This window comes from Micropterus salmoides, unplaced genomic scaffold (assembly GCF_014851395.1).
Source record: "Micropterus salmoides isolate LMB-PRFRI ecotype aquatic unplaced genomic scaffold, ASM1485139v1 Ms_hic_scaffold_22, whole genome shotgun sequence".
NCBI lineage: Eukaryota > Metazoa > Chordata > Actinopteri > Centrarchiformes > Centrarchidae > Micropterus > Micropterus salmoides.
The window spans coordinates 9,521,401-9,541,813 of NW_024041373.1; the positions used below are offsets into that span (position 1 = coordinate 9,521,401).

Here is a 20,413-nt window from a genome sequence, read left to right on the forward strand (position 1 = left end):
CCACCTGTAGTATGCTACCAACTTGGCAAACTCAGGGTCCCGTTTCCAGTAGACAGCAAGGGACTCTAGGTTTTGCCACGATCTCCGTTAGCCAATCATGTAGTCACTGTCAAACTTTAAATCTGTTCTCCTCACTGCTGCTGTCAGCTGTCAATTCTGTGTGAAATCACTGCAGCCCTCCTCCACCCCCTTCACCTCCAGTTCATCATATCCAGACCTAGATCGAGCTCATCAGAGGTCCACTCCTCGTCGCATCCAGATCTTCAGCATTGTCTTAGATAAATAACCACCAATGTCTAGACTCCGTTGAGGGGGATTCTATACCAATGGCTTCACCACCCCGTTTAAATACCATGATGTCACGGTAGGGTCTAATCAACAAAGACTATTAACATAGGGCTGGGCAATAAAATAAATGTTCAATAAATATTTGATATAATTCATCTGAATCATGAACGAATTAGAACTTAACTTTTCTATTAAGATATTTATTTTGTTGAGGAAAAGAGACTGCGGTGGCAATTCGAGTTTTCAAATAAATGGCTTAGGCAACACTTGTCTTTCTGTGAAATTTATTCAAGTCTTCTGCAGAAGGAACTGACTGGGACACACACGCATCAGAGTATCATCCAAGTGAGCTGCAGTGTCTCAGCACACTTTTATCCCAATCTCAGCGTCAGCACTATCTTACCACTATCACAATCTATCGTAAAGACAATCATGCCTAGTACAGCCTGGTACATGTTGTAAAACAATGAAAGACATGACCCCCTGGACACATCGTAAAGCATCACACACATTTACCTCCCATTGACCCCGTACCTGATAAACCAGAGGCCCTCAGTGAGTAACATTAATTACATCACTGTTTGGAGATGGTACTCATAGAACTCCCATTACAAGACTGAAAAAAGATTGTACTTAATTTTACTCATGCATATTTGTTGAAAAAGGATTTTATCATAACTGTTCAATGTTCATATTTGTTAAGTGATCCACTGTTTGGCATCAAATGTTCGTCATGTTCTGACCATGAAGAATATTTAAAACCACAATTAACCATCTGGTTACTTCTTTCACTTCACAAAAATCAGCCTTTAACCTTTTTGATTTGACATTTATCATGATCTATATCTATATTGAAGTATATGAAATGTTTTATCCTGATTATATTAATGGCCATATTGTCCAGCCCTAAGTTAACATTTTCCATATTCAATGTGCACAATCAAATATTCGCTCACTCTCCTAATTGAAATGGCTCTTTCAGGTAGTCAGCTAGTGTTGCCAAGGTTTTTGGGTTTTTTTCACATTATGGCGCAGACAGGTACTCTGAAAAATCAAACAAACAAAACACAAAGCAGCCATCTGTCCTATTGACAGAAAAGGTCTAGAAAGCATGCCTCCCTGCTGGGCACTGAGATCGCAGCCATGTTGCTCCTTGACCACGCAGAGCAGCAGCCTGAGCATCCTTTAACAACAAACAGCCTTGCACTGTGTGACTGACTCCTGGCTCCCCTCCAAAGAGGTGACCCTGCCTCTCCAAGGATGCAACACAGAAAGCTACCCCCTCTCACACACCATACAGAGACATGGGTCAAGCAGACACACAGTTTCTCTGACAATATAGGCTTTTCCTGGCTCAAAGGAAGCCCAGGAGTCCTAACCGTCCTCCTCTGAACACTTAAAAAAAGAGAGTGAGTGGAAAGCAGAGCTCATATGGTGTACACAAAACATTACTTGCTCTATTCATCCATCTGTAAAACACAAATGGTTCCAAAGTGCTTGAGAATAAGAGTCGATCACATCGCAGCTGCTCTGTGCTGTCTGTCTGCTGAAGAGACGAGCTAAGCAGCTCTAATCTCCATAAGGAAGCATAAACAGGCGTATGGTGTCAACAGTTGACTGGGTTCCACACCCTCTGCTCGACAAGTCAGCCACTCATCCCATCACAATGCTGTTGTGTAACTGTCAGGCGGGCTGGGCGACCACCTGCAGCACAACAGCCCCGTCCTCAGTGATTTAGGTGCTCCGAGACGCAGACAGAAAAAATGAGACAGACAGAAAAAGATATTGTTTTGTCTAGAATGGTTTACACAGAAGAGGGAAAAGGTGGAAACTGAGCTGATGTAGAGAATATAATAAAAAAATATAAAGGTTTAGAAAATATGTGAGAAGGTGGGAAGAGAAGGACAAATTGCGTAGGTGAGAGATGAAGTGAAATGTGAGAAAGGGACTTTGGGAGACAACAGCATGAGAAAAAGGTGTAAGTGCGTGACGTGGTGGGTGAGGTGATGTATTGGGGAGAAGGTGCTCTAGTTGGAGGACAAAAGAGGTGAGAAGAAATTCCCTGGAGGCTGTTGCTCTCTTTATGTCTCCTTGATTTTTACTCCTGTGGAATACATATATAAATATATATGTCTTATAATAAGAGAGAGACAGCACAAAACGATCTTACCTGTGCAATCTGTCCTCCAATAGCTTGATATACTTGGTAGTGTTCTCTTTCAGCCGGGTTTCTGTATGGAGAGAGAAGCAGAGAGAGAACAACAGCCTGTTACTTGCACTTCATTTACTATTTTGATGGGGTATCCTAGCAACAAATCACAGCTCTAATACCATTAAAACTGACTTAGCTATATTGTACATGGACTCCGTTAGGGAAGGTAGTAGTCATCAAAGTAGGTGACGATGGTGGTGCTGAGAAACTGCAACAGTACAGTTCAGCACAAAGGCCCAGCTGGCTCTCTCTTACGACCAACACACAATCGAGGAAAGATCATTCCCACTGCTCTAAGAAGGGATAAAATTGGAAACGGCCTGAGGATAAAGGGGGTTTTCATGGCATAGGTCCTTATCCTGTGCCAGATTTTCTGTGGGGCATAAAGTTGGACGGATAACTTATGCTGCTTCCTGTGCCTTTCTGCCAGCAGTGAGCTGTGCCTGAGGAAGCAGACGCAGGCTGGCTGAGCGTTAGTCAGGATGGAGAGGAGGGCAATCTGAGCGCCGTTAATGAGCTCATGTATGAAACATGAGAATATGCCCCCCGCAGCAGCAGATCTTTAAACACAATATGATGCACTTATATCAAATTGCACCGCTATATATGTGCACACTAGTTATAATGTTCAATACAAGCCTCCACCTCCCCACTGAAACACACACAAAGCTGGCCTCATATATCACAACACCTGTACAGCTCAACAACCAGTCAGATTCCCAAACTCTGGAGCAGTGGTTCCCACTTTGGGGTCGGGATTCTTTTATAGTCATTGCTATTTTCTTTCTAATAAATATACAAATATTTATATATTCATATAATACATATAAATATTAAACAATCTCAGAAAGATTATTAATTAAAATGGTAAAGAACTAGTTCCACATTTGGGAAAACATCAGAGAGAGTTAGATGAGACGATTGATACCGATCATCTGTACACTAAAAATGCAGCTGGGCAGAGCCAGCTAGCCTGGCACTTCTAAAACTCACTAACTGACATGTTATATCTTGACCACTTAACAGTTACTTCCAATCAGATGAGACTCCAGGAAGTTACTGCCCCAAGCCAGGAAATAAACAGGCACACTAACACTACGGGTTTTGTCTGGATTAAAACAAACAAGTTAATTAGTGAGATTTAGAGGTGCTGGCTTCCTATTTACTGCACAGACATGAGAGTGTTATCAAACTTCTCATTTAACTCTCGGCAAGAAAGGGAATAAACATATTTCCCAAAATGTTGAACAGAGACATTGATAGAGTACATCCCACGTTAAAAAGACATTACTTAATTTTTTCATGAAGGATGAATTTTAAAGACAAAAATGGTTGGAGACTACTTAGCTTTCTCACATTGACTAGAACTCACACAGAGAGAGACAGTCACCTAATTGAGTGTTCTGAATCCCACTGAAGATTGAAATATAATTTCTATCATTGTCTTGATGGTGGTTATTAGACAGCATCCGCTCCAGGATGAGACAAGCTGGGGGCTGGCACAGCAGGGATTAAAAGAAAATGTCTGAGACTAAGTGATTGTGTGACACACACACATATTCTTGTCCATACTTTGGTGAAGAAATGAGATGGGCTATTTATGGGGGTCGCATGTGTGTTTCTCAGAAAGAGACTTTTTCCTGAGAGTCGTTTTAATTCAAAGTGGTCAATCCTGCTAAATCAGAGGGAAGAGGGAGGCCGCTGGAGTAGCTATCACGTATCTGGTGAGCAGATCTGGTGTATGCGGACCAGACAGCTCACTTACCACCCCTCTAATTGCTATGTGAGATCCTATCCTACCTGACAGAGTTTCCCTTGTCAACTTCCATTCATGCTGGCTCCGTTAAGCAGCCTGCAAGAAGATAGCCACTGAATAATACATGGGGGGCATTAAGCCTGACTTCGATGGCACAGAGCTTGTACAGATGCAAGATGACAAAGTGGGCTACGGCTGGAAGAAAAGTGAGAGCCAGATTTAGAAATAATATACTGTGAGGAATAGAAACAGTCAATATAGACATGAGCGTCATAACAGTTAACTTAATATTTCTTTCTATGCTGTTATACGCAGTCAGTGTGCCATCCTGTCGCCATGCCAACCGGTGGCAAAACCAGTGAGCCTTTTCGGGTGTGACAGATGAAAATAATCTTTTCTTTATAGAATGGGACAAGACATCAAGCGACAGAGCCTCCTCCTGCGCTCAGTGGAACCGAAACACTAGGGTGATATTACCACTTCCTGTAAGCCCGGCGGGAGGTTGCTGTCATTGGCAGGCCATGCGAACAAAATCAGCACTAAAAAGCCCATAAAGAAGAGACTCACTCTGTCAGTCCCTGATACATGCGGCAGTATTTTTGGTGTTGAAGGAACCTCACAAAGGCGTTCACAGAGCCTGCATTGGAAAATTCATGAGTTCAGCCTCCCGTCACACCAGTGATCTCAGCAGGCACTAAACATCACCGATTGCTGCCAAGGACCCTGGCCAAAAGTGACGAGGCCATCCATTCACAATACAAACAGAAATGAGACACTATTGAAAGATGACGAGAATGTGTTACTGGATGTTGCAAAGAGGCCATTTGCTTCATATAGGTCAAAATACTCATTCATTAGTCTAATGAAGAAATAATTACTTCAGCTAAATAGATGTAAAGATGATAAAAATTATGAATCTGATTATTACAATCGATAGCATAGACAGAAAGCAAATGGAGCAGAAATATCACACAGTGATTCACAATTCCCGATGATGAAGTTACAAGCTTTAATGAGCCTGCAGAAGTTAACGATGGCAAGGTGTTTGGATGTGCTTTTGCATTATGAGCATTCGAACAGCTCTCTAATTGAAAGTGAATAATGCAGTAATTTCTGAATTGCCTTGTAACAATAAAAGCAACATCTGTGAGGCCTTTGTGTTGTCTAACAAATTAGAGGCGGCTCCATGCTAACGAAGCACCACCAATATGCATGTTATAAAAGCCTGTACAAAATAAGGCAGAAGAGAAATTGTGTGTGTTTGTAATTGAGTTGAATGCACCGACTGTGATTAATGTGTTTAAGCTCAGCTTGGGCTGTTTACAACACTGCAGGTATCACAAACACACAGTCAGCATATATGCAGACACTCACACTGTATGAATGTATCTGAACTTCACAGCAGCCCAGCAGCATAGCTAACGAAGGAAGAGGAACAGACTGATATCTCAGACAGACACTCAATAACCCATGATGCTGTAAGGCTGTAGGATCACAAAGCATAGCAGTACACAGATTGCAGCTGGCACGACGTAACATATTGTGAGGCTATGCAAGAATGCACAACAAAAAGGAATCATTTGACAAAAAAAATTGTCTGTGTGAACAAAATCTGTGCTTGTTTGGATATATATATATATATCTTCAAATATATATATATTTCTGGTTAAGGGTGCTGAATTGCTGAATGCAAGACATGCTCTCCGGCATTATAACTCAAGTCAAACTCAGTAAACATGGTTTGTTTAGTGGAGATTCTAAACTTACTTTGCTGTGGGCTGCAAAATAAAACATTTTCTGATGACTGAATCTGGGAAGCACTAAGAGGCCCAACAAAGAGGAACTCACCCAAAATGTGCAGTCATATAAGCTCTACAACACTCCCACAACAGCACACCTACTAACTCCATTAAACTGGCATCTTATTATTTGCCTCTGCATCCTTTGACAAACTCCATTAGCACCAAGCTAATTTCAAAAACACACGTTTCTGAGTTTATCACCTCCCTCTACAGAGACGTCTACAGAGAGTCTCCAGCCATGCTAGCTGATCTGAGGCTGTACTTGTGCTGCATTCCAGGCAACTACAAAAAGTACCATAGAACGCCACCTGAAGTCGGATTTCCTATTTGTGAACTCGGAGAAAAAATATGTACCCCGACTTCACAAGTAACAGCCGAATGATGTCACACAACAATGGCAGCTCCCATGGAAGCCCACACTGTAAATGGTAAACCATAAATTAAAAGTAAACAATCTCTGAAAGTCATCTTCTCTAACCAAAAGTTACTCAGGAAAATGTTAAAAATGCCCAGAAATGTGAAAACATTTGGAAATATAGCCTACAACTTTTGCTGACTTTTGAGGATTACCAACTAATACACAGTTAACGAGTAACTTATATTTATCACTTGTTTTTAATAAAATGGCCATCCTTTTAATTAACACCAAGTGCACTGCTGAGGGTTTAACTGTGCATAAACTTGCCAAAGAAACATAAGTTCGTCACTGTCAGCCATGTGTATTGTTTACATTTAGCGTCATGCACCACCATGCAATTGAAACGCTTTGAGGTTGAAATTTTCCAGTTCCGAGCAGTCTGAAAGGTGGCATTAGGACCCTGGGAACATAGATACGCTCCCATGACTTAAGAATTGGACTACCAGGGGATGGCACTAGATGCAAAGTTAATCCATCCAGTGGTTGTTGAGCAATTTCAGTCTGGACCGAAGTAGTGGACTGGCAGATGGGCATTGCCATCCCTAGACTTATGCTGCTAGCACAGCTAAAACCAAACAGCTGTAAACACACTTTGGCGCTTACCTTACCTAAATATGATATAATCAATACATTCAAACTCAACCTCCTTTTGAGAACTATGGATTTAACGAAAATACATTGAGTAATGCAGTGTTGGGAGATATTCTAGTGGGACCTCAATCAACTTCCCATTGTTTTTTAGAAATTCTTAAGGGTATAGACCCTATAAAACTCCAGACAAATTCACAATGGAATGACATCCTCTACTGAATCACAGGAAAAATGAATACTGCCAAAACTTCACAGACAAAAACCAGGAAACATTCTCCCGGGTCCACTTAACCACTACAACGCACTCAATCATTCAGACACTCTTTAAGAGAAAAGCTGTCATACGTTCCATCATGTTCTCAACAGAAGCACCCTGAAAGAGGCAGAGTCATGAATAAATCATATATGTCCTCGCCTTTACTATTGGCACTCCATTAAGATTAAATTGCATTTGTTTAATAACACAGAGTGACAGATTTCTGATGTACACTTCAGCTGCTGGACTGGTATGCACAGTTTAGTTTTGCCTGGACGGGCTACCAAATCCTGGCAAGGAAAAGATGACAATGGAGTGGGAGCTGCATGAAGAAAGAATAGATGGTGGAGGTGCAGCAAAACACAAAAAAACCACTAATTAAATTTGTTCCAGTGGAGCCATGTGGAGAAGACAACCTACTATCTTTATCACAGATAGCCAAATTACCTGACTGCTAGAGAATATACCGCCTGCATACTAACAATAGCATTAAATAAGCATTACCACAATACTTGGATAAATCAAGAGGAACACACACTGACACTGCCTCCACATTTGAATGTTCTCACTCCTGGGGGTCATTTACTCATGTTAGTCAGCTCTTCAATTATTTATTTGTAAATTTAGTATCACTCTAGATCTCTCTTGGGGACGAAATTATACTCTCAGCAGGGAATCAAACCTCCGGCTATAATGGGTTTGGTATTCATCAGCACTCGTCGCAATGGCAATTAGGGACGTAATGGCTCCCAGGCCAAAAACCCCCACACCACAAAGTACGCTGGGCGGAGATGCTCAACAAGCTGAAGCTGTGTAGTTTAAGCGAATGTATGTGTGTAGATTTTGTGGAGGCATCAGCTGAACTATGTGTTGCTTTAGAGCTCATGACATAACAATGGGCCTTTTCAAGAACAGGCATATGGTTTTCTTGTCATAAGATGACACTTGTGTCATTAGCATATGCTAGAAATGCCTCAGAAATCAAAAGGGTGGCCATCTTGACTTTGAAGTAGACCGTAATTTTTAATCCCCTCCAGCTAAAGAAATGGTAATGTGCTGTTTGTGGGCTATCAGTTTCCAGCTACCGTGTGCCAGCCCCCTTATTACCAAATAGGATGACAGTTTAATGAGCTCCTTGCTTGGTGTCAGCAACACATTGTGAAATTGTGCCTGCTGCCATATTGTGTGCACCCACTTGAGCAGTTGAGAAAGCCATACAACCAATCATTAACTCGCCATCTCTTCCCACATCTGTGACGTGTTACTCACCTGATTCTAGTTCCTTTGTTTAGCACTAGCACTCGCATGTCACTGGTTTCCCATCCTCCATGTCCATGAGAGCTGCATTATTCTGTGTGAGGCGCGCAGTGTATTTAGGATACTGACGTAAACTCGAACATGTCTTTGGTGGTTGTCAGGGGAGAGATGAATGCTGTCCCTGGCTGTTTAGCAAGTCAAGGTGTTCAGAACTGTATTTCAGCAACAAAAATGAGGCAGGTGACAGTTCATGCACACAGGTGAAGGGGAAAGAAACATAAACCCTTTTGCAAATAAAAGGAATTGCTTTCTACTAAAATCATCTAAATTTTTTATGAACGATATAATATTATATGAATGAAAATACCCATGCAAAGTCCATGCATTACCATAAAAAAACTCGATGCAACTCAGCCTGACTGCAGCAATGAAAGGGTGCCCCCTAGTGACAGCAGAGGGTGCATTCAAGACAAGACAATGGGTCGACACTAACAGTGACGCTGCAGCCACAGGCCTTAATGATGTAGACAACAGCATATGTTGGCTGAATGCACGACTTGGGGTTGCAGCAGGAGCCCGATCCAGAGCCCCCGTCTCTGGTCTTTCACTACCTGCTCTGGCCTCTTCACTTCTCACTCACTCACACCCATCTCAGTGCCTCAGAGAGTGAAGTGACCTTCTTTAGAAATCTCCCTGTGACTGATGGACTAGAGAGAGAAGCACTGCAGGTGGTGCCGTCAAAATCCATTTATGTCTCTGCCAGTGCCAGGCAGCCAAACCAATCTAACTTCTCCTTCTCCCTCAAAAAAAGCAAGCCCCTTCATTAAGCAACATTCAGATCTCCTCTAGTTGTAGAGTGTGTGCGAGCGCTGATACATCATGTCTGCACTGAGTGGCTTGGAGGTAATTGGCTACTTCACACAATCCAAAGCTCATTTTGCGTGAACACCGCACCCCTCCCTCTCCTCTTAACAACTGCCAATCCTGCTGGTAACTCATTTGATGCAGAGTCCCCACTGACAGCAGTTCACTTCTCCTTCATTTGGAAAAAAAAAAGTCATCGTCCATTGATGTCGTCCCAGCGTGGAGAAACATCAAGAGAGGAATTGTCTTTTAAAAAGCGTTTTTTCTAAATTCACATTTGAATTGATCTTTTAAAAAGGTAAATTCAAAGAAAGAAAGTTACCTTAGAAAAATACAACAAACGTTTTCTTGTCTCAGTGGGCAGGTGAGCGTGAGAGACATGAGAGTGAGAGTGTTCTTTCAGATAATTTCACATTTCTTATATAGTTTAAAGCTGCAATGTTTTTGTATTAACAAATGGAACAAATGTTATATCAACTTAAAACTTTCATATGTTATTGTTTACAGGTTGATTCCACTACCACATAGTGGCCAAAAGATCTTTTAATGTAGGTTTAAGGAGCAAAGATCCGGTATTGAGCCCCATATATGGCTAAAACGGTTTTATCTGCAGTTGGCAGGTGGAACATACACAGCACACAACTCATGTCTGTCTACATCATTGCTATGTTGCCTGATCCCTGGTATGCAAAATAGAAAAAAATCCAGTCATAAATTCTCATGTTTTTACAAATTTGAATGCAATGTAGGTCTGGAAAAGTGATAACTGTGGTGATTAATTATAATCTTAATTACATTTGTCAAAACATAAGTCATCTGTAAATCTAATCATGTAAATAAGTATAAAAGGGTAACAAAAACAAAACAAGAAGTTGTGATTTTATGTGCTGGACTATTTCTTGACCGGGTGCAGCAACTTCCTGAAATCTCCGCTGGTTGCCTGGCAACCTCACTACCTCACTGTGACGACAAGACTCCAGGAAGTTACTGCGCCAGGCCAAAGAATAATTCCACATCACACCACGTAAAACCACAAAATGCCGTTTTTTACCATCGTTTTTTGTACTGATTAAACAAACAAGATATAAGCAGATGAAGATGGATGGATGGATGTAACGTGAGCTTTAGAGGTGTCGGTAAGGAGATGATGTTATTGTTCCCTTTGGACAGCACTAGGCAAGCTGTTTCCAGTCTAAGCCAATCGGCTGCTAGTAGTAGTTTCATATCTAAAGGGCAGATATGACAAACTACTCCTTTAAGCTATGTAAATGTAACTACAAGTACCTGTAACGCTGTCGTTGGTCATTAGTGAGAATTATTTGTTACCCATAGAAAGTCTTTGTTAAAGTAATGAGGATGATTTGTTGCTTTTAGTTCGTACAGCCTACAGCAGCCCGGTGTTTCCTTTGGGATCACAACAGTACATGTTATCTTGATGTAGACTGACTCACCGTGCTTTGCCTCCTTCTGCTCCAGCTCCTGCCTAAGCTGCTGCCGCTGCTCCTTCATCCTGGCCAGCTCCTGGCGGCTCCCCAAGCTGAGGCTGTGCAGCCTCTTGGCCAGAGCCTCCAGCCGGTCCCGCTCCAGGTACACCGCCTTCATCTCAGCCCTCAGCTCCTTGGCACTGCTGAAGTCATTACCTGCACCGGTGCACCACAGGAGGACATTAAGCTTACACCATCCATTAATGAGGGCCTCTATCATTAATAGCGTAATTAAGTGAGGCTAATGGTGGGCAATTCAAGTAAATGAGGTAAATAAAAGATGTGAAATGTAGGAAGGGTTGCATTGGGGTGTGGTGGAGTGGAGAGTTACCCGAGATGGCTGCCAGTTTGGCCTCTTGCAGTGCCAAAAGCTGAGTTTCAGTCTCGCTGACTTTCCTCCTCAGGCTGCTGCCCAGCCTCTGACTCATGACCACCTGGGGAAAAGAAGGAGAAGAAGAGGCAGAGGAGAGAGAGGGGGGAGGGCGGTAACTAACAAAAGCTTTGCAGACACATGGATCCCACAGGATGCATAGCTCATTTCCAATTCTGCTTTCATTTTCTTTTTGACACTCATTCTTACAAGACCTTACAGATTCATTTCCGTCCTTCTGTGCTCGTCCTGCCTTGAATACACAGCAGAGCATCAACGCTGATGTGTTACCTTGTCTATAACCTTTAGAAAGAAAGAGAGTGTGTCTCCTTTCACGTGGACAGACAGGAAAATGTGAAATCTCCATAAAAGATGCCATTAGAATGTCAGAGAGGGAAAAAGGCCCTGAATGTCACTGGCCTGACGGGGATGCAGCACCTCAGCTCTGTAGTATTCACAGAGGAGTTGATGGCTACAGCCTGTCTGGCCCCATCTGCCCTCACTCTGCCCTTTAAACCTCTGTTCTCCAATGTATTCACTTTGAGTTACAGCCAGATACAATCCCCATGATGCGCTTCCTTCTTTTGAGGAACTATTTTCATCACTCAAAGGGATGTGGAGCCGGATTTTCTGACGGATTTTCTCCTTGAATCTGACACAGTTTTGTGCAACACTTTGAAAAGGCAGTCAAATAGGTTGGTATTTCTGAGGCAGAACATCTCCGGGGAGTTTTCTTCCCACAGAAATATAGAAAACAGTTTTTTTCAAACAGGCTTGCATAATTTTATTCCAAGCATTACATGGACTGGAAAATGCTCTGGAGTGCTTTTTAAACTGTAGAAATTCTGGCATTGGTGATTTAATTTTGAGAACATCAGACTATTTGTCAATTTTTAAAAAGTCAATTGAGTAAGTGAAAGTTACTTTTCATGCCAGCAGTCTTTTTGTCACAGCAGGTGTGCCATTTTCCACAAAACTTATTTCAACTTAATAATGCACAATCTTGTGATTGAGTGCTATATATCCTTTGAGGTACAGTCGCCACATCAACCAACCATTTGATGATGGGACACGGCAACAGTTAAGAGGTCTTTTCTGAGCCCTGTGTCTCTTGCTGTGCCTCTCTCCCTCCACCACATCTTACAGATTTCTGCTGCTTTTGGCTTTATCCAGCTGCAGAGATCCAGGTATAGAGATCAGTGGGAGGGACAAGCAAACCTCCGAGATTCAAGAGGAAACTCCAGAGACACAGCACATACAAAGGGAAGAATGCAAAGCCCCTGACACACATAGAAACCCCAACAAAGCCATGCTATGTTAACTCAACAGACATTTGACATAGTACACATAAACCTATAAAATCCACTGTGAAAGCTGCAAAAAAGTTACATGAAAACTGCTGCAATTAAATTACAAATTCATAACTTGCTTATTTCTCTTCAGAAATACACAGAAAATGGTTGTATTTTTCTAAAGTGTTGTGTTGTTTTATGGAAGATTTCTTCAAAACGACGTTACATGACTCGACTCAACTACGGAGAGTTCACTGCCTTGTCAGAAATAGAAATAATCCCATAATTACATACATTTAGTATGCATATACTAAACATTGGCACACAGTACATACTTTCTTTTTTGAATTACTACTCACTGAAACACTTAATACACATTTAGGCATTGTTAGCATTCTGAGGGGAGACTGAGCTGTTATGGACAAAAACAGGTCAGAGGAACAGTGGCTTACTTTGGCAGTGGCTTCCTTGATGGACAGATTCAATGCCTGCTCCTGCTCCTGAAGTCTGCAAAAAGGAAATAAAAATGTTACAGTGCAATACTGAAAGGAATGTCTTTCTTTTGGGGGCTTCAATAGATGTCAATGGGAGGATTAAATGTCCACCAGTTTGCTCTGGTATCCACTGCGAAAGTGGGTTATGAACTATTAAGAGAGTTAGTGAATCTTTTACACAGGAATATCTCAAAAAATCTTGTACAATGGATAATAGCAAAAGAGTAGGCACTAATTATTCACTCATAAGATTGATTGATTATCAAAATTGCGACAGATTACTTTTCTGACGGTGAACTAATCAATCAAAAAGATAGTTTAATATTTTGGAAATAGGCTCATTTGCTTTCTTGCAGAGAATTAGATTAAATGATCTATACCACTCTAATATCTCCACCTTCACTATGAAGCGAAAGCGAGCAGCTGGTTAGCTTAGCTTAGCATAATGACAGGGATGTGAAAACAGCTAGCCTGGCTCTGTTTAAGGGTCAAAGTCTGTCTATCAGCATCAAAAAGCTCACTAATTAACACATAATTTTTTGTTTAATACGCACAAAAACTAAAGAGTAAAAAATATTTGTGGTTTTATGGAGAACTGTTTTGATGTTGTTTTGTATTTAATGGACGACCTTATATGTGTGTATCTATCTTCTCATCTAACTATCGGCAAGAAAGTGAATAAGCTTATTTCCCAAATTGTAGAACTATTACTTTAATCAATTAATTGTTTTAGCTCTAGGTAAAATTAACCATCCTTCACCTTCCTCCAGTTCCAGCCTGTAGTAAAGCTACAGGTGCTAAGCACTGATGAGTCGTGTTGTTCATTCTCCAGTATCTGTTCTGGTCTAGATACCTCCTTTAAAGGTACTTGCCTTTCACATTTCATTTCTAAATCTAAAATGTCATATAAAACAATTTTTACTCAGTTACATCTTGAAATCCAGTGGAAACAAATATGGGAAAAGCTTAAATCTCTTACTTCAAATCGGCCTGTGACATACAATATTCAGTTCGCAGAATTTTAGTTTTTCGGACAATAATGGCTGTGTCTTCAATGTCTAGATTAATATTTCAGATATCAAGGGTAAACGTCATATCACTAATGTTATTACTGTGTGTTATTTGTATTTAAACATGCAAACAGGACAACCCATTAAGGTCACATTATTTGTAAGATATAAAATCAATTTGCATATGGACAAAAGGAGCATGAAATTCATTAGACACATCACAGTCACCTTGTGAGAATCCCAATCGTCTCATATCACAAATATCAGTATGCCCTTTTCATGTTATTCAAGCTGATGTTCAGGGTGAGTCAGAGTAAAATGTTGTCTCTGAATGTTACAGCACCCCCCTTTTTTAGCGATGCAGCTACTCTGGATAGCGTGGATTTCTTTCATCCAGTACCTATAAGGAAATAAAGCTTGATATGAGAAAGAAATGTCCTGTGTTATATGGAAAGGGAAACTGAAATACAATCATCATGATGACCCAAAGCACGCCACCCGCAGATGTGCAGCTGAATATCCAATCAGAGGTCGCAATTTCAATCAGCAGCGGGTATAAATGCGTTCCAGTTGGGGTGAGAATATGTCAGATATCAAATTATGCCAGGGATGGTGGGTCACGCCACCGAGAAGGCGATAAGTACAATTTACATGTCTTTCTAACGGGTGGCAAGACAGAGAGGCTTTCCACAGTGCTCCCTCGCAAGCTATTAACTTCAGAGTATACGATGCAAAGTAATCATTTGCATCTGAGAAAAAAAACATTACAATTCAAAGCAGGTTCAAGCAGGTGTGAGAGAAGAGGAGTGAGGGCTCAGGGGATGCGAGGAACAAAGAGAAAGTAGTTGTGGATGTTTGATATATCCTCTCCGAGATTGAAAACAAATGAATCATTCATCATACAGTCTTACAAATTACCTCCATGGGCACAAGAGTTAGATGTCATCAAAAACATCACAAATCTGTGCTATTTTAGCTATTTTTTGTATGTGTATGTTTATATCTGTATTTTTCTGTCCTTGGGAAGTCAAGCTCTTCTGTGCAGTTATTTGAGATGTTAATTGGGTTGAAACACGATCTTCTTGGCACAAGATGAGACAGTCCAGCCGTAAAATTTATTTAAAATGTCACTTTGCTTGTCAGAGGATGAATGAAGCAGGGAGGCAACTATTTTGTAAAATAGAGGATCAGCACTGGCACGTACTCTTCCAAACTAGCTCAATCAATGATAAGCAAATACCGTGACATGATATAGGTAAAAAATTCATGGACTGATGATCGTTGCAGTGTCACCAAACAGTCGCAGCTCTCTAGCAGCCCCACCTGGTGACTGACATTACTGCAGGGACTGTGAGAACCATCTACTCCATGAATGAATGAATCTGATCTGGTCACTAAAACATTTTTCAGATTTTGTCTAGTCTTCCATTTGAGATGCTTTGTTTCACCGAGTGGTTTTTTTTTTTACTCGAGCATAAGAGTGAGCACGATTTTGGTTGCTCGTGTTTTCATATCTTTTATATTATAATAACAATATTAATAGCAAATTCTTCTCTAATGTGTGTCTCTATCGTAGCAATCTCTACAGAACTGGTCCTTCAGACTGCAATAAAAGCTGCTTCATTAAATCAAGATTTGGTCATTATTAATTGATAGTACAAATGATTGTGTTTCTTTTTCACTGTGCACAATCAGATTGTCAAAATATCCCATATGCATATTCAAGGTTTATTTTGTGTCATTTGTCTCATTTGATCCATATCGCATCATATTGACAACTCAGCAAATTATTTTCACAGTTATGGGGTTCGGCAGAGTTCAGGCTCAACCAATCAAAGTCTGACTCCAGTGACCAATAAAAAAAAACACATCACAATAGGGTGCAAGATGAAAATGTATACAGTGTGAAAATGTTTCTTCACAGAAGACTCCAAAGTGCAATTTGACATTTACATCTTCCACATACATTTGCACATTTTCTAGACTGTTGGAGACTTAGGGCAGAAGCAGTAATGTCCAAAGATCTGCAGTGAATGTTTTCACTTGCTCATTTGGTTGTAACTCTCTCTATGTACTGATCACATGAAGATCATGAGTAAATTTCCCTAAAATGAGTCCATTGCCAGGGAACATTAGGTTTGATTAATTACCTAAAGCTTTTTTTAATGGAGCGTCACTAAGAAAAACAGACTAATCTCAATCATTCTAAAGGGAAAAAAGCCTGAAATATAATTGGAAGGTATGAGCCTTTATTTCTTTACTCTGAGAAAATGTGCAGCTAGTTGTTATTTTTGCATGTGATCAAGTGCACATACAAGTCTGTAACAGCTTTTAAACATAGCACACTTGTGCAGTGTAACATCATGTACTGTAAACAAAATTTGATGTAAGAAGAAACTGGTAAAATATTTTGCATTTATGTGACGCTAACCTGAGCATGGAGGGTGGAGGGGAGACGGAGATCTGCGTGCGGTTTTCAGAGGTGACAAGGTCCTGCAGGGTTCGGCTCATGTCGCGGAGCTGGGCCACGTTGCAGCTCCTCAGCACGGAGCCCTCTAGCTCCTCGGCCTCCATCTGCAGCTCCTCCTGCTGGATCTGCTTCTCCAGGTGCTGACTGCGGCCCTTCAGCTCTGTCAGCCTCTGCTGCAGTTCTGCTATCTCCTCCTGCATATGAGTTTGATTGAAGGGCCTTTATTTAATTTTCAGGCGTTGCGCATCAATCATAAAATACTACTTTAATTATCCAAACCACTACAATTCGCACTATATTTAAGTACATAACCTGAAATAGAACCAAGCTTTCTGTGAGTCTGACATTCACTTGCAGAGCTGCAAATATGAGCACGAATATAAGTCTTTCTATAAATGGTGAATATATACAGTATTATAATTTAGTAATACAAGTTTCATATTGGAAGTATTAACAATTACATTGGAGACTTTACTATTAAGCCATTCTGCTAATAAAATATTTAACAAAATTTAGATATTTCATGAGTGAGGGGGAAAAATGCAGGGGACATCAGGTAGGTCAGGGACACACACAAAGTGCCAGAAATGACTATTCTAAGCTTTTATGACGTGAGAATATGAGTTGAATTTACCTCTACCAGCCGTTTCTCTTGGATCAGACGATCTCTTCGATGCAGTGGACCCTGCAATGAGTCGGACCGCTCCCCTGCATCAGGCTCTACACCCTCCCTGACACAAAACAAAGTCACTACAAAAGCCAAAAGCAATGATGTTTTAATGTCTTCAATCATGACTTTTCTAAACTGTATTTTTCATAACCTTTGTCCACAATTCAGAGTCCTTTCTGTCTCTTTCAGGGGCACTTGAAGTGAGTTCATATGTGCACTAATGTGCCATTACCGATAAAGTTTGGCACTTTTCTCCAACTCACTGCAATGGAAGGAAATGCTGAATAACACAGGTGACACTTAATCTTTGGTGGCATGTTGTTTCCAGGTTGTTTTTCTTTTTTTTTTTTTTGCATTTTCAAAAACTGAGACTCTGAGATAAAGGTATGTATGGAAAACAGAGGACTACATGAGCTTTAGTTTACATTTGTTCAGGATACCCTTTGGAGAGAGAGGCCCCACCTGATTTCCTTCCTGTAAGAGCTATTTTTGACATCCCTCCCTCACCGCTCTGTACTACAACAGTGTGATAGAAGACAAAGCACAATCATGATCACAGGACAAAGCTTAAAAACGAAGTTTCAGCACATAGCTGAACTGCAAATTTCACCAAGAGCTGTGTTGACTTTAACACCGCAAACAGAGTAGGGCTTATTTTTTAATTAAAGTCTGTCATCAAATAAAATCTGAAAAAAGTAAGGAATCTTTTTGAATTCAACCACATTTTACCTTTCACTTCCCTGCAATTTACATCAATTTGAACACTATTCTCCATATGTCACTAAGAAGAAACATTATACTTATACGTATTATACAGTAGTATATGATTACAGTGATAGTAATATTACCCCTGTTTTAGCCTCTTTACATTGGCTCCCTGTTTGTTTTAGGATTGATTTTAAGATTTTATTGATTACTTTTAAGGCTCTCTATTGATTGGCTCCTGCTTATATATTAGACCTTTTAACTCCTTATGAACCTCTGCAAAATTTGAGATCTTCCGGCCGGGGTCTTCTGTCTCTTCCTGTGACTAGGCTTAAAACTAAAGGGGACAGAGCCTTTTCTGTCAGGGCCCCGAGGCTCTGGAACGATCTGCACGAGGAAGTAAGTGTCATGATCCTGTCTGTGTGTCTTGTTTGGGAGTCTGAGTTTAGTTCCATGTCCTTAGTTCATGTTTTGGTAATCATTCCTGGTCCTTGTTTGTATTATTGTGATTTGGTCTCCTCTGTACTCCGGGTTCTAGTTCTGTGTTCTCATTTAGGTTCTGGTTCTTTGTAATTTGTGTGTGTTTCTGTCTTCTTGGTTATTCACTCTGCCCCATGTCTGCTTGTCTAGTGTTCTCTCTGTTTCCCCCCTGCTGTCTCTCTGCCTGCCTGCCTGTCTCTCTGCCTCGCTAGCCCTGATCCCGCTCACCTGTGTTGCTTCCGCCCTGCTCGTTAGTCCCTGTGTATATATATATGCCTGCTTGTCTCTCCAGTCTTTGTCACATCCTTGCGTCTAAAGTTGAGTGTTCCTGCCTGTTCCTTGTCTTCCTAGTTCTGGATTATTCCCTGTGTTCTGGACTACCTTTGTTGGACTTTGCCTTGAGCTCCTTGTAAGCCTGTTTAAGTTAGTTTTTTTTGTGTTAATAAACATTTTTGGACTGCAACCTCCTTGCCTTGCCATTGTCTGCATTTGGGTCCTCGCCCCAGTCCATGACAGTAAGGCTCTCAGAGTCCGTGTCTTCTTTTAAATCTCTTTTAAAAACACTTCCATTTCCATTGCTTTTTCATTTGTATTTTGTATCTTGCGTTGTCCTCATGTATTTTACTTTATAGTGGTGTTATGTGCCCTTTTACACCCTGTGTTTATCTTTTGTAAAGCAGTTTGAACTTTTGTTTGATGCTATATAAATAAAGTTATTATTATAATTAATATTATTAATAATAATAAATATTAAAATATAATACTATATTAATACTATTGTATATTATTATTAAATATATTAATAATAATAAACAATGAAGAAAACTTGACTAAAAAAATTTTTAATCTGCATGACAGTAACTACAGAACATGATGTTCATTTCTGAGTGTGAGTACACTAGTAAAGCATGATGGAAATCATTGTTGTCATTGCTGTGTGACTGACCTGCACAGACTGGAGTCTGCCCTCTGGAGGGCGCTGTGCACCACCTGTCTGAGCCGCTCAAGGAACAGTGCCACGCTTGGCTGTCTGGAGGGTAAACCCAGCTTCAGAGCACCTCGCTCCCTGCACAGCTCCTCCAGCTTTTTCCCAAAACGCTCGGCTGTAAACACACATACACATATACTGAACAGCATGCAGCATCATATGTTAAAAAGTAAATTCATTAGCAACGACGTTAAAGTGAGAAAATCATTGTGCTCTAGATCTCCACAATGCTGTGCTGTGACTACACAGAAAGTGGGTTACTCACTCAGCCACAATGTAGCCTACATTCACTGAAATAACATGACTGCACACATGTCACTCCTTATTCAATTATCAAATTATCCCTTAACTAGAAGGCACTAGAGACCAAGGTTCTGTCAATACTGAACAATTTTCAGCTTGCTGTTACCAAGAAAGCATAATTCCCATCATTTAAATCTTAAGTATCTTTCATTTCTTGACCCTGTAAACACACGCCTGATCTGGAATCAACCCTCTCTGTTGGCTTCATGGTTACATTTGAAAATGATAACCATCTAAGGGTAAAAAAAAACTCCAAGTGTCTTAGTTCTTGTTTACAACATTTCATGGAAAGCTTAAGCTTTTCTGGCAGAAAAACAGACACAGAAGTTATCAGGAGTGGAAAGAAACTTTCCTACCAGAGTTTAAAATGTCTTGAGAGCAGAAGACATGCTGACCTAAATAATCACACCACTTAAACAGTTCAAGGTCTACAGGACGCAACGACAGCAGATGTTGGTATTTATTTCTGTCACAAGGTCCGAGAAATGGGTCAGAATACAGTCCTCTATAGGAATTAACTTTTCTCAGGCCAGCTACAAATAATATTAAGTTTCCCCTGAAGGAAGATTCAAAATAAAGTCCAGATTAAATGTGTTAGTTCTGAGGACTTGCTGGTTCTTTCCCACACAGTTTTAAAGTTAAAACATCAAAAGCTAAACCTGGGTGATGAAACATGAATTAGTGTTCACAAAGCCCCAGAAGT

The 20,413-nt window shown here is 40.6% G+C and overlaps 1 protein-coding gene across 3 annotated transcripts in view; it reads right to left on the reverse strand.

Moving 5' to 3' along the window:
- Nucleotides 1-20,413, reverse strand: part of disc1 (DISC1 scaffold protein) — a 46,962-nt gene that overhangs the window by 16,931 nt on the left and 9,618 nt on the right. For all 3 annotated transcript variants that reach the window (XM_038737457.1, XM_038737456.1, XM_038737458.1), the window contains exons 4-10: nucleotides 19,366-19,522; nucleotides 17,199-17,295; nucleotides 16,526-16,758; nucleotides 13,043-13,097; nucleotides 11,260-11,362; nucleotides 10,896-11,084; nucleotides 2,459-2,519 (exon numbers count right to left, since the gene is read on the reverse strand). In XM_038737457.1, coding sequence (XP_038593385.1) covers nucleotides 2,459-2,519; nucleotides 10,896-11,084; nucleotides 11,260-11,362; nucleotides 13,043-13,097; nucleotides 16,526-16,758; nucleotides 17,199-17,295; nucleotides 19,366-19,522 — 895 coding nt within the window. The remainder of the gene's footprint in view (nucleotides 1-2,458; nucleotides 2,520-10,895; nucleotides 11,085-11,259; nucleotides 11,363-13,042; nucleotides 13,098-16,525; nucleotides 16,759-17,198; nucleotides 17,296-19,365; nucleotides 19,523-20,413) is intronic.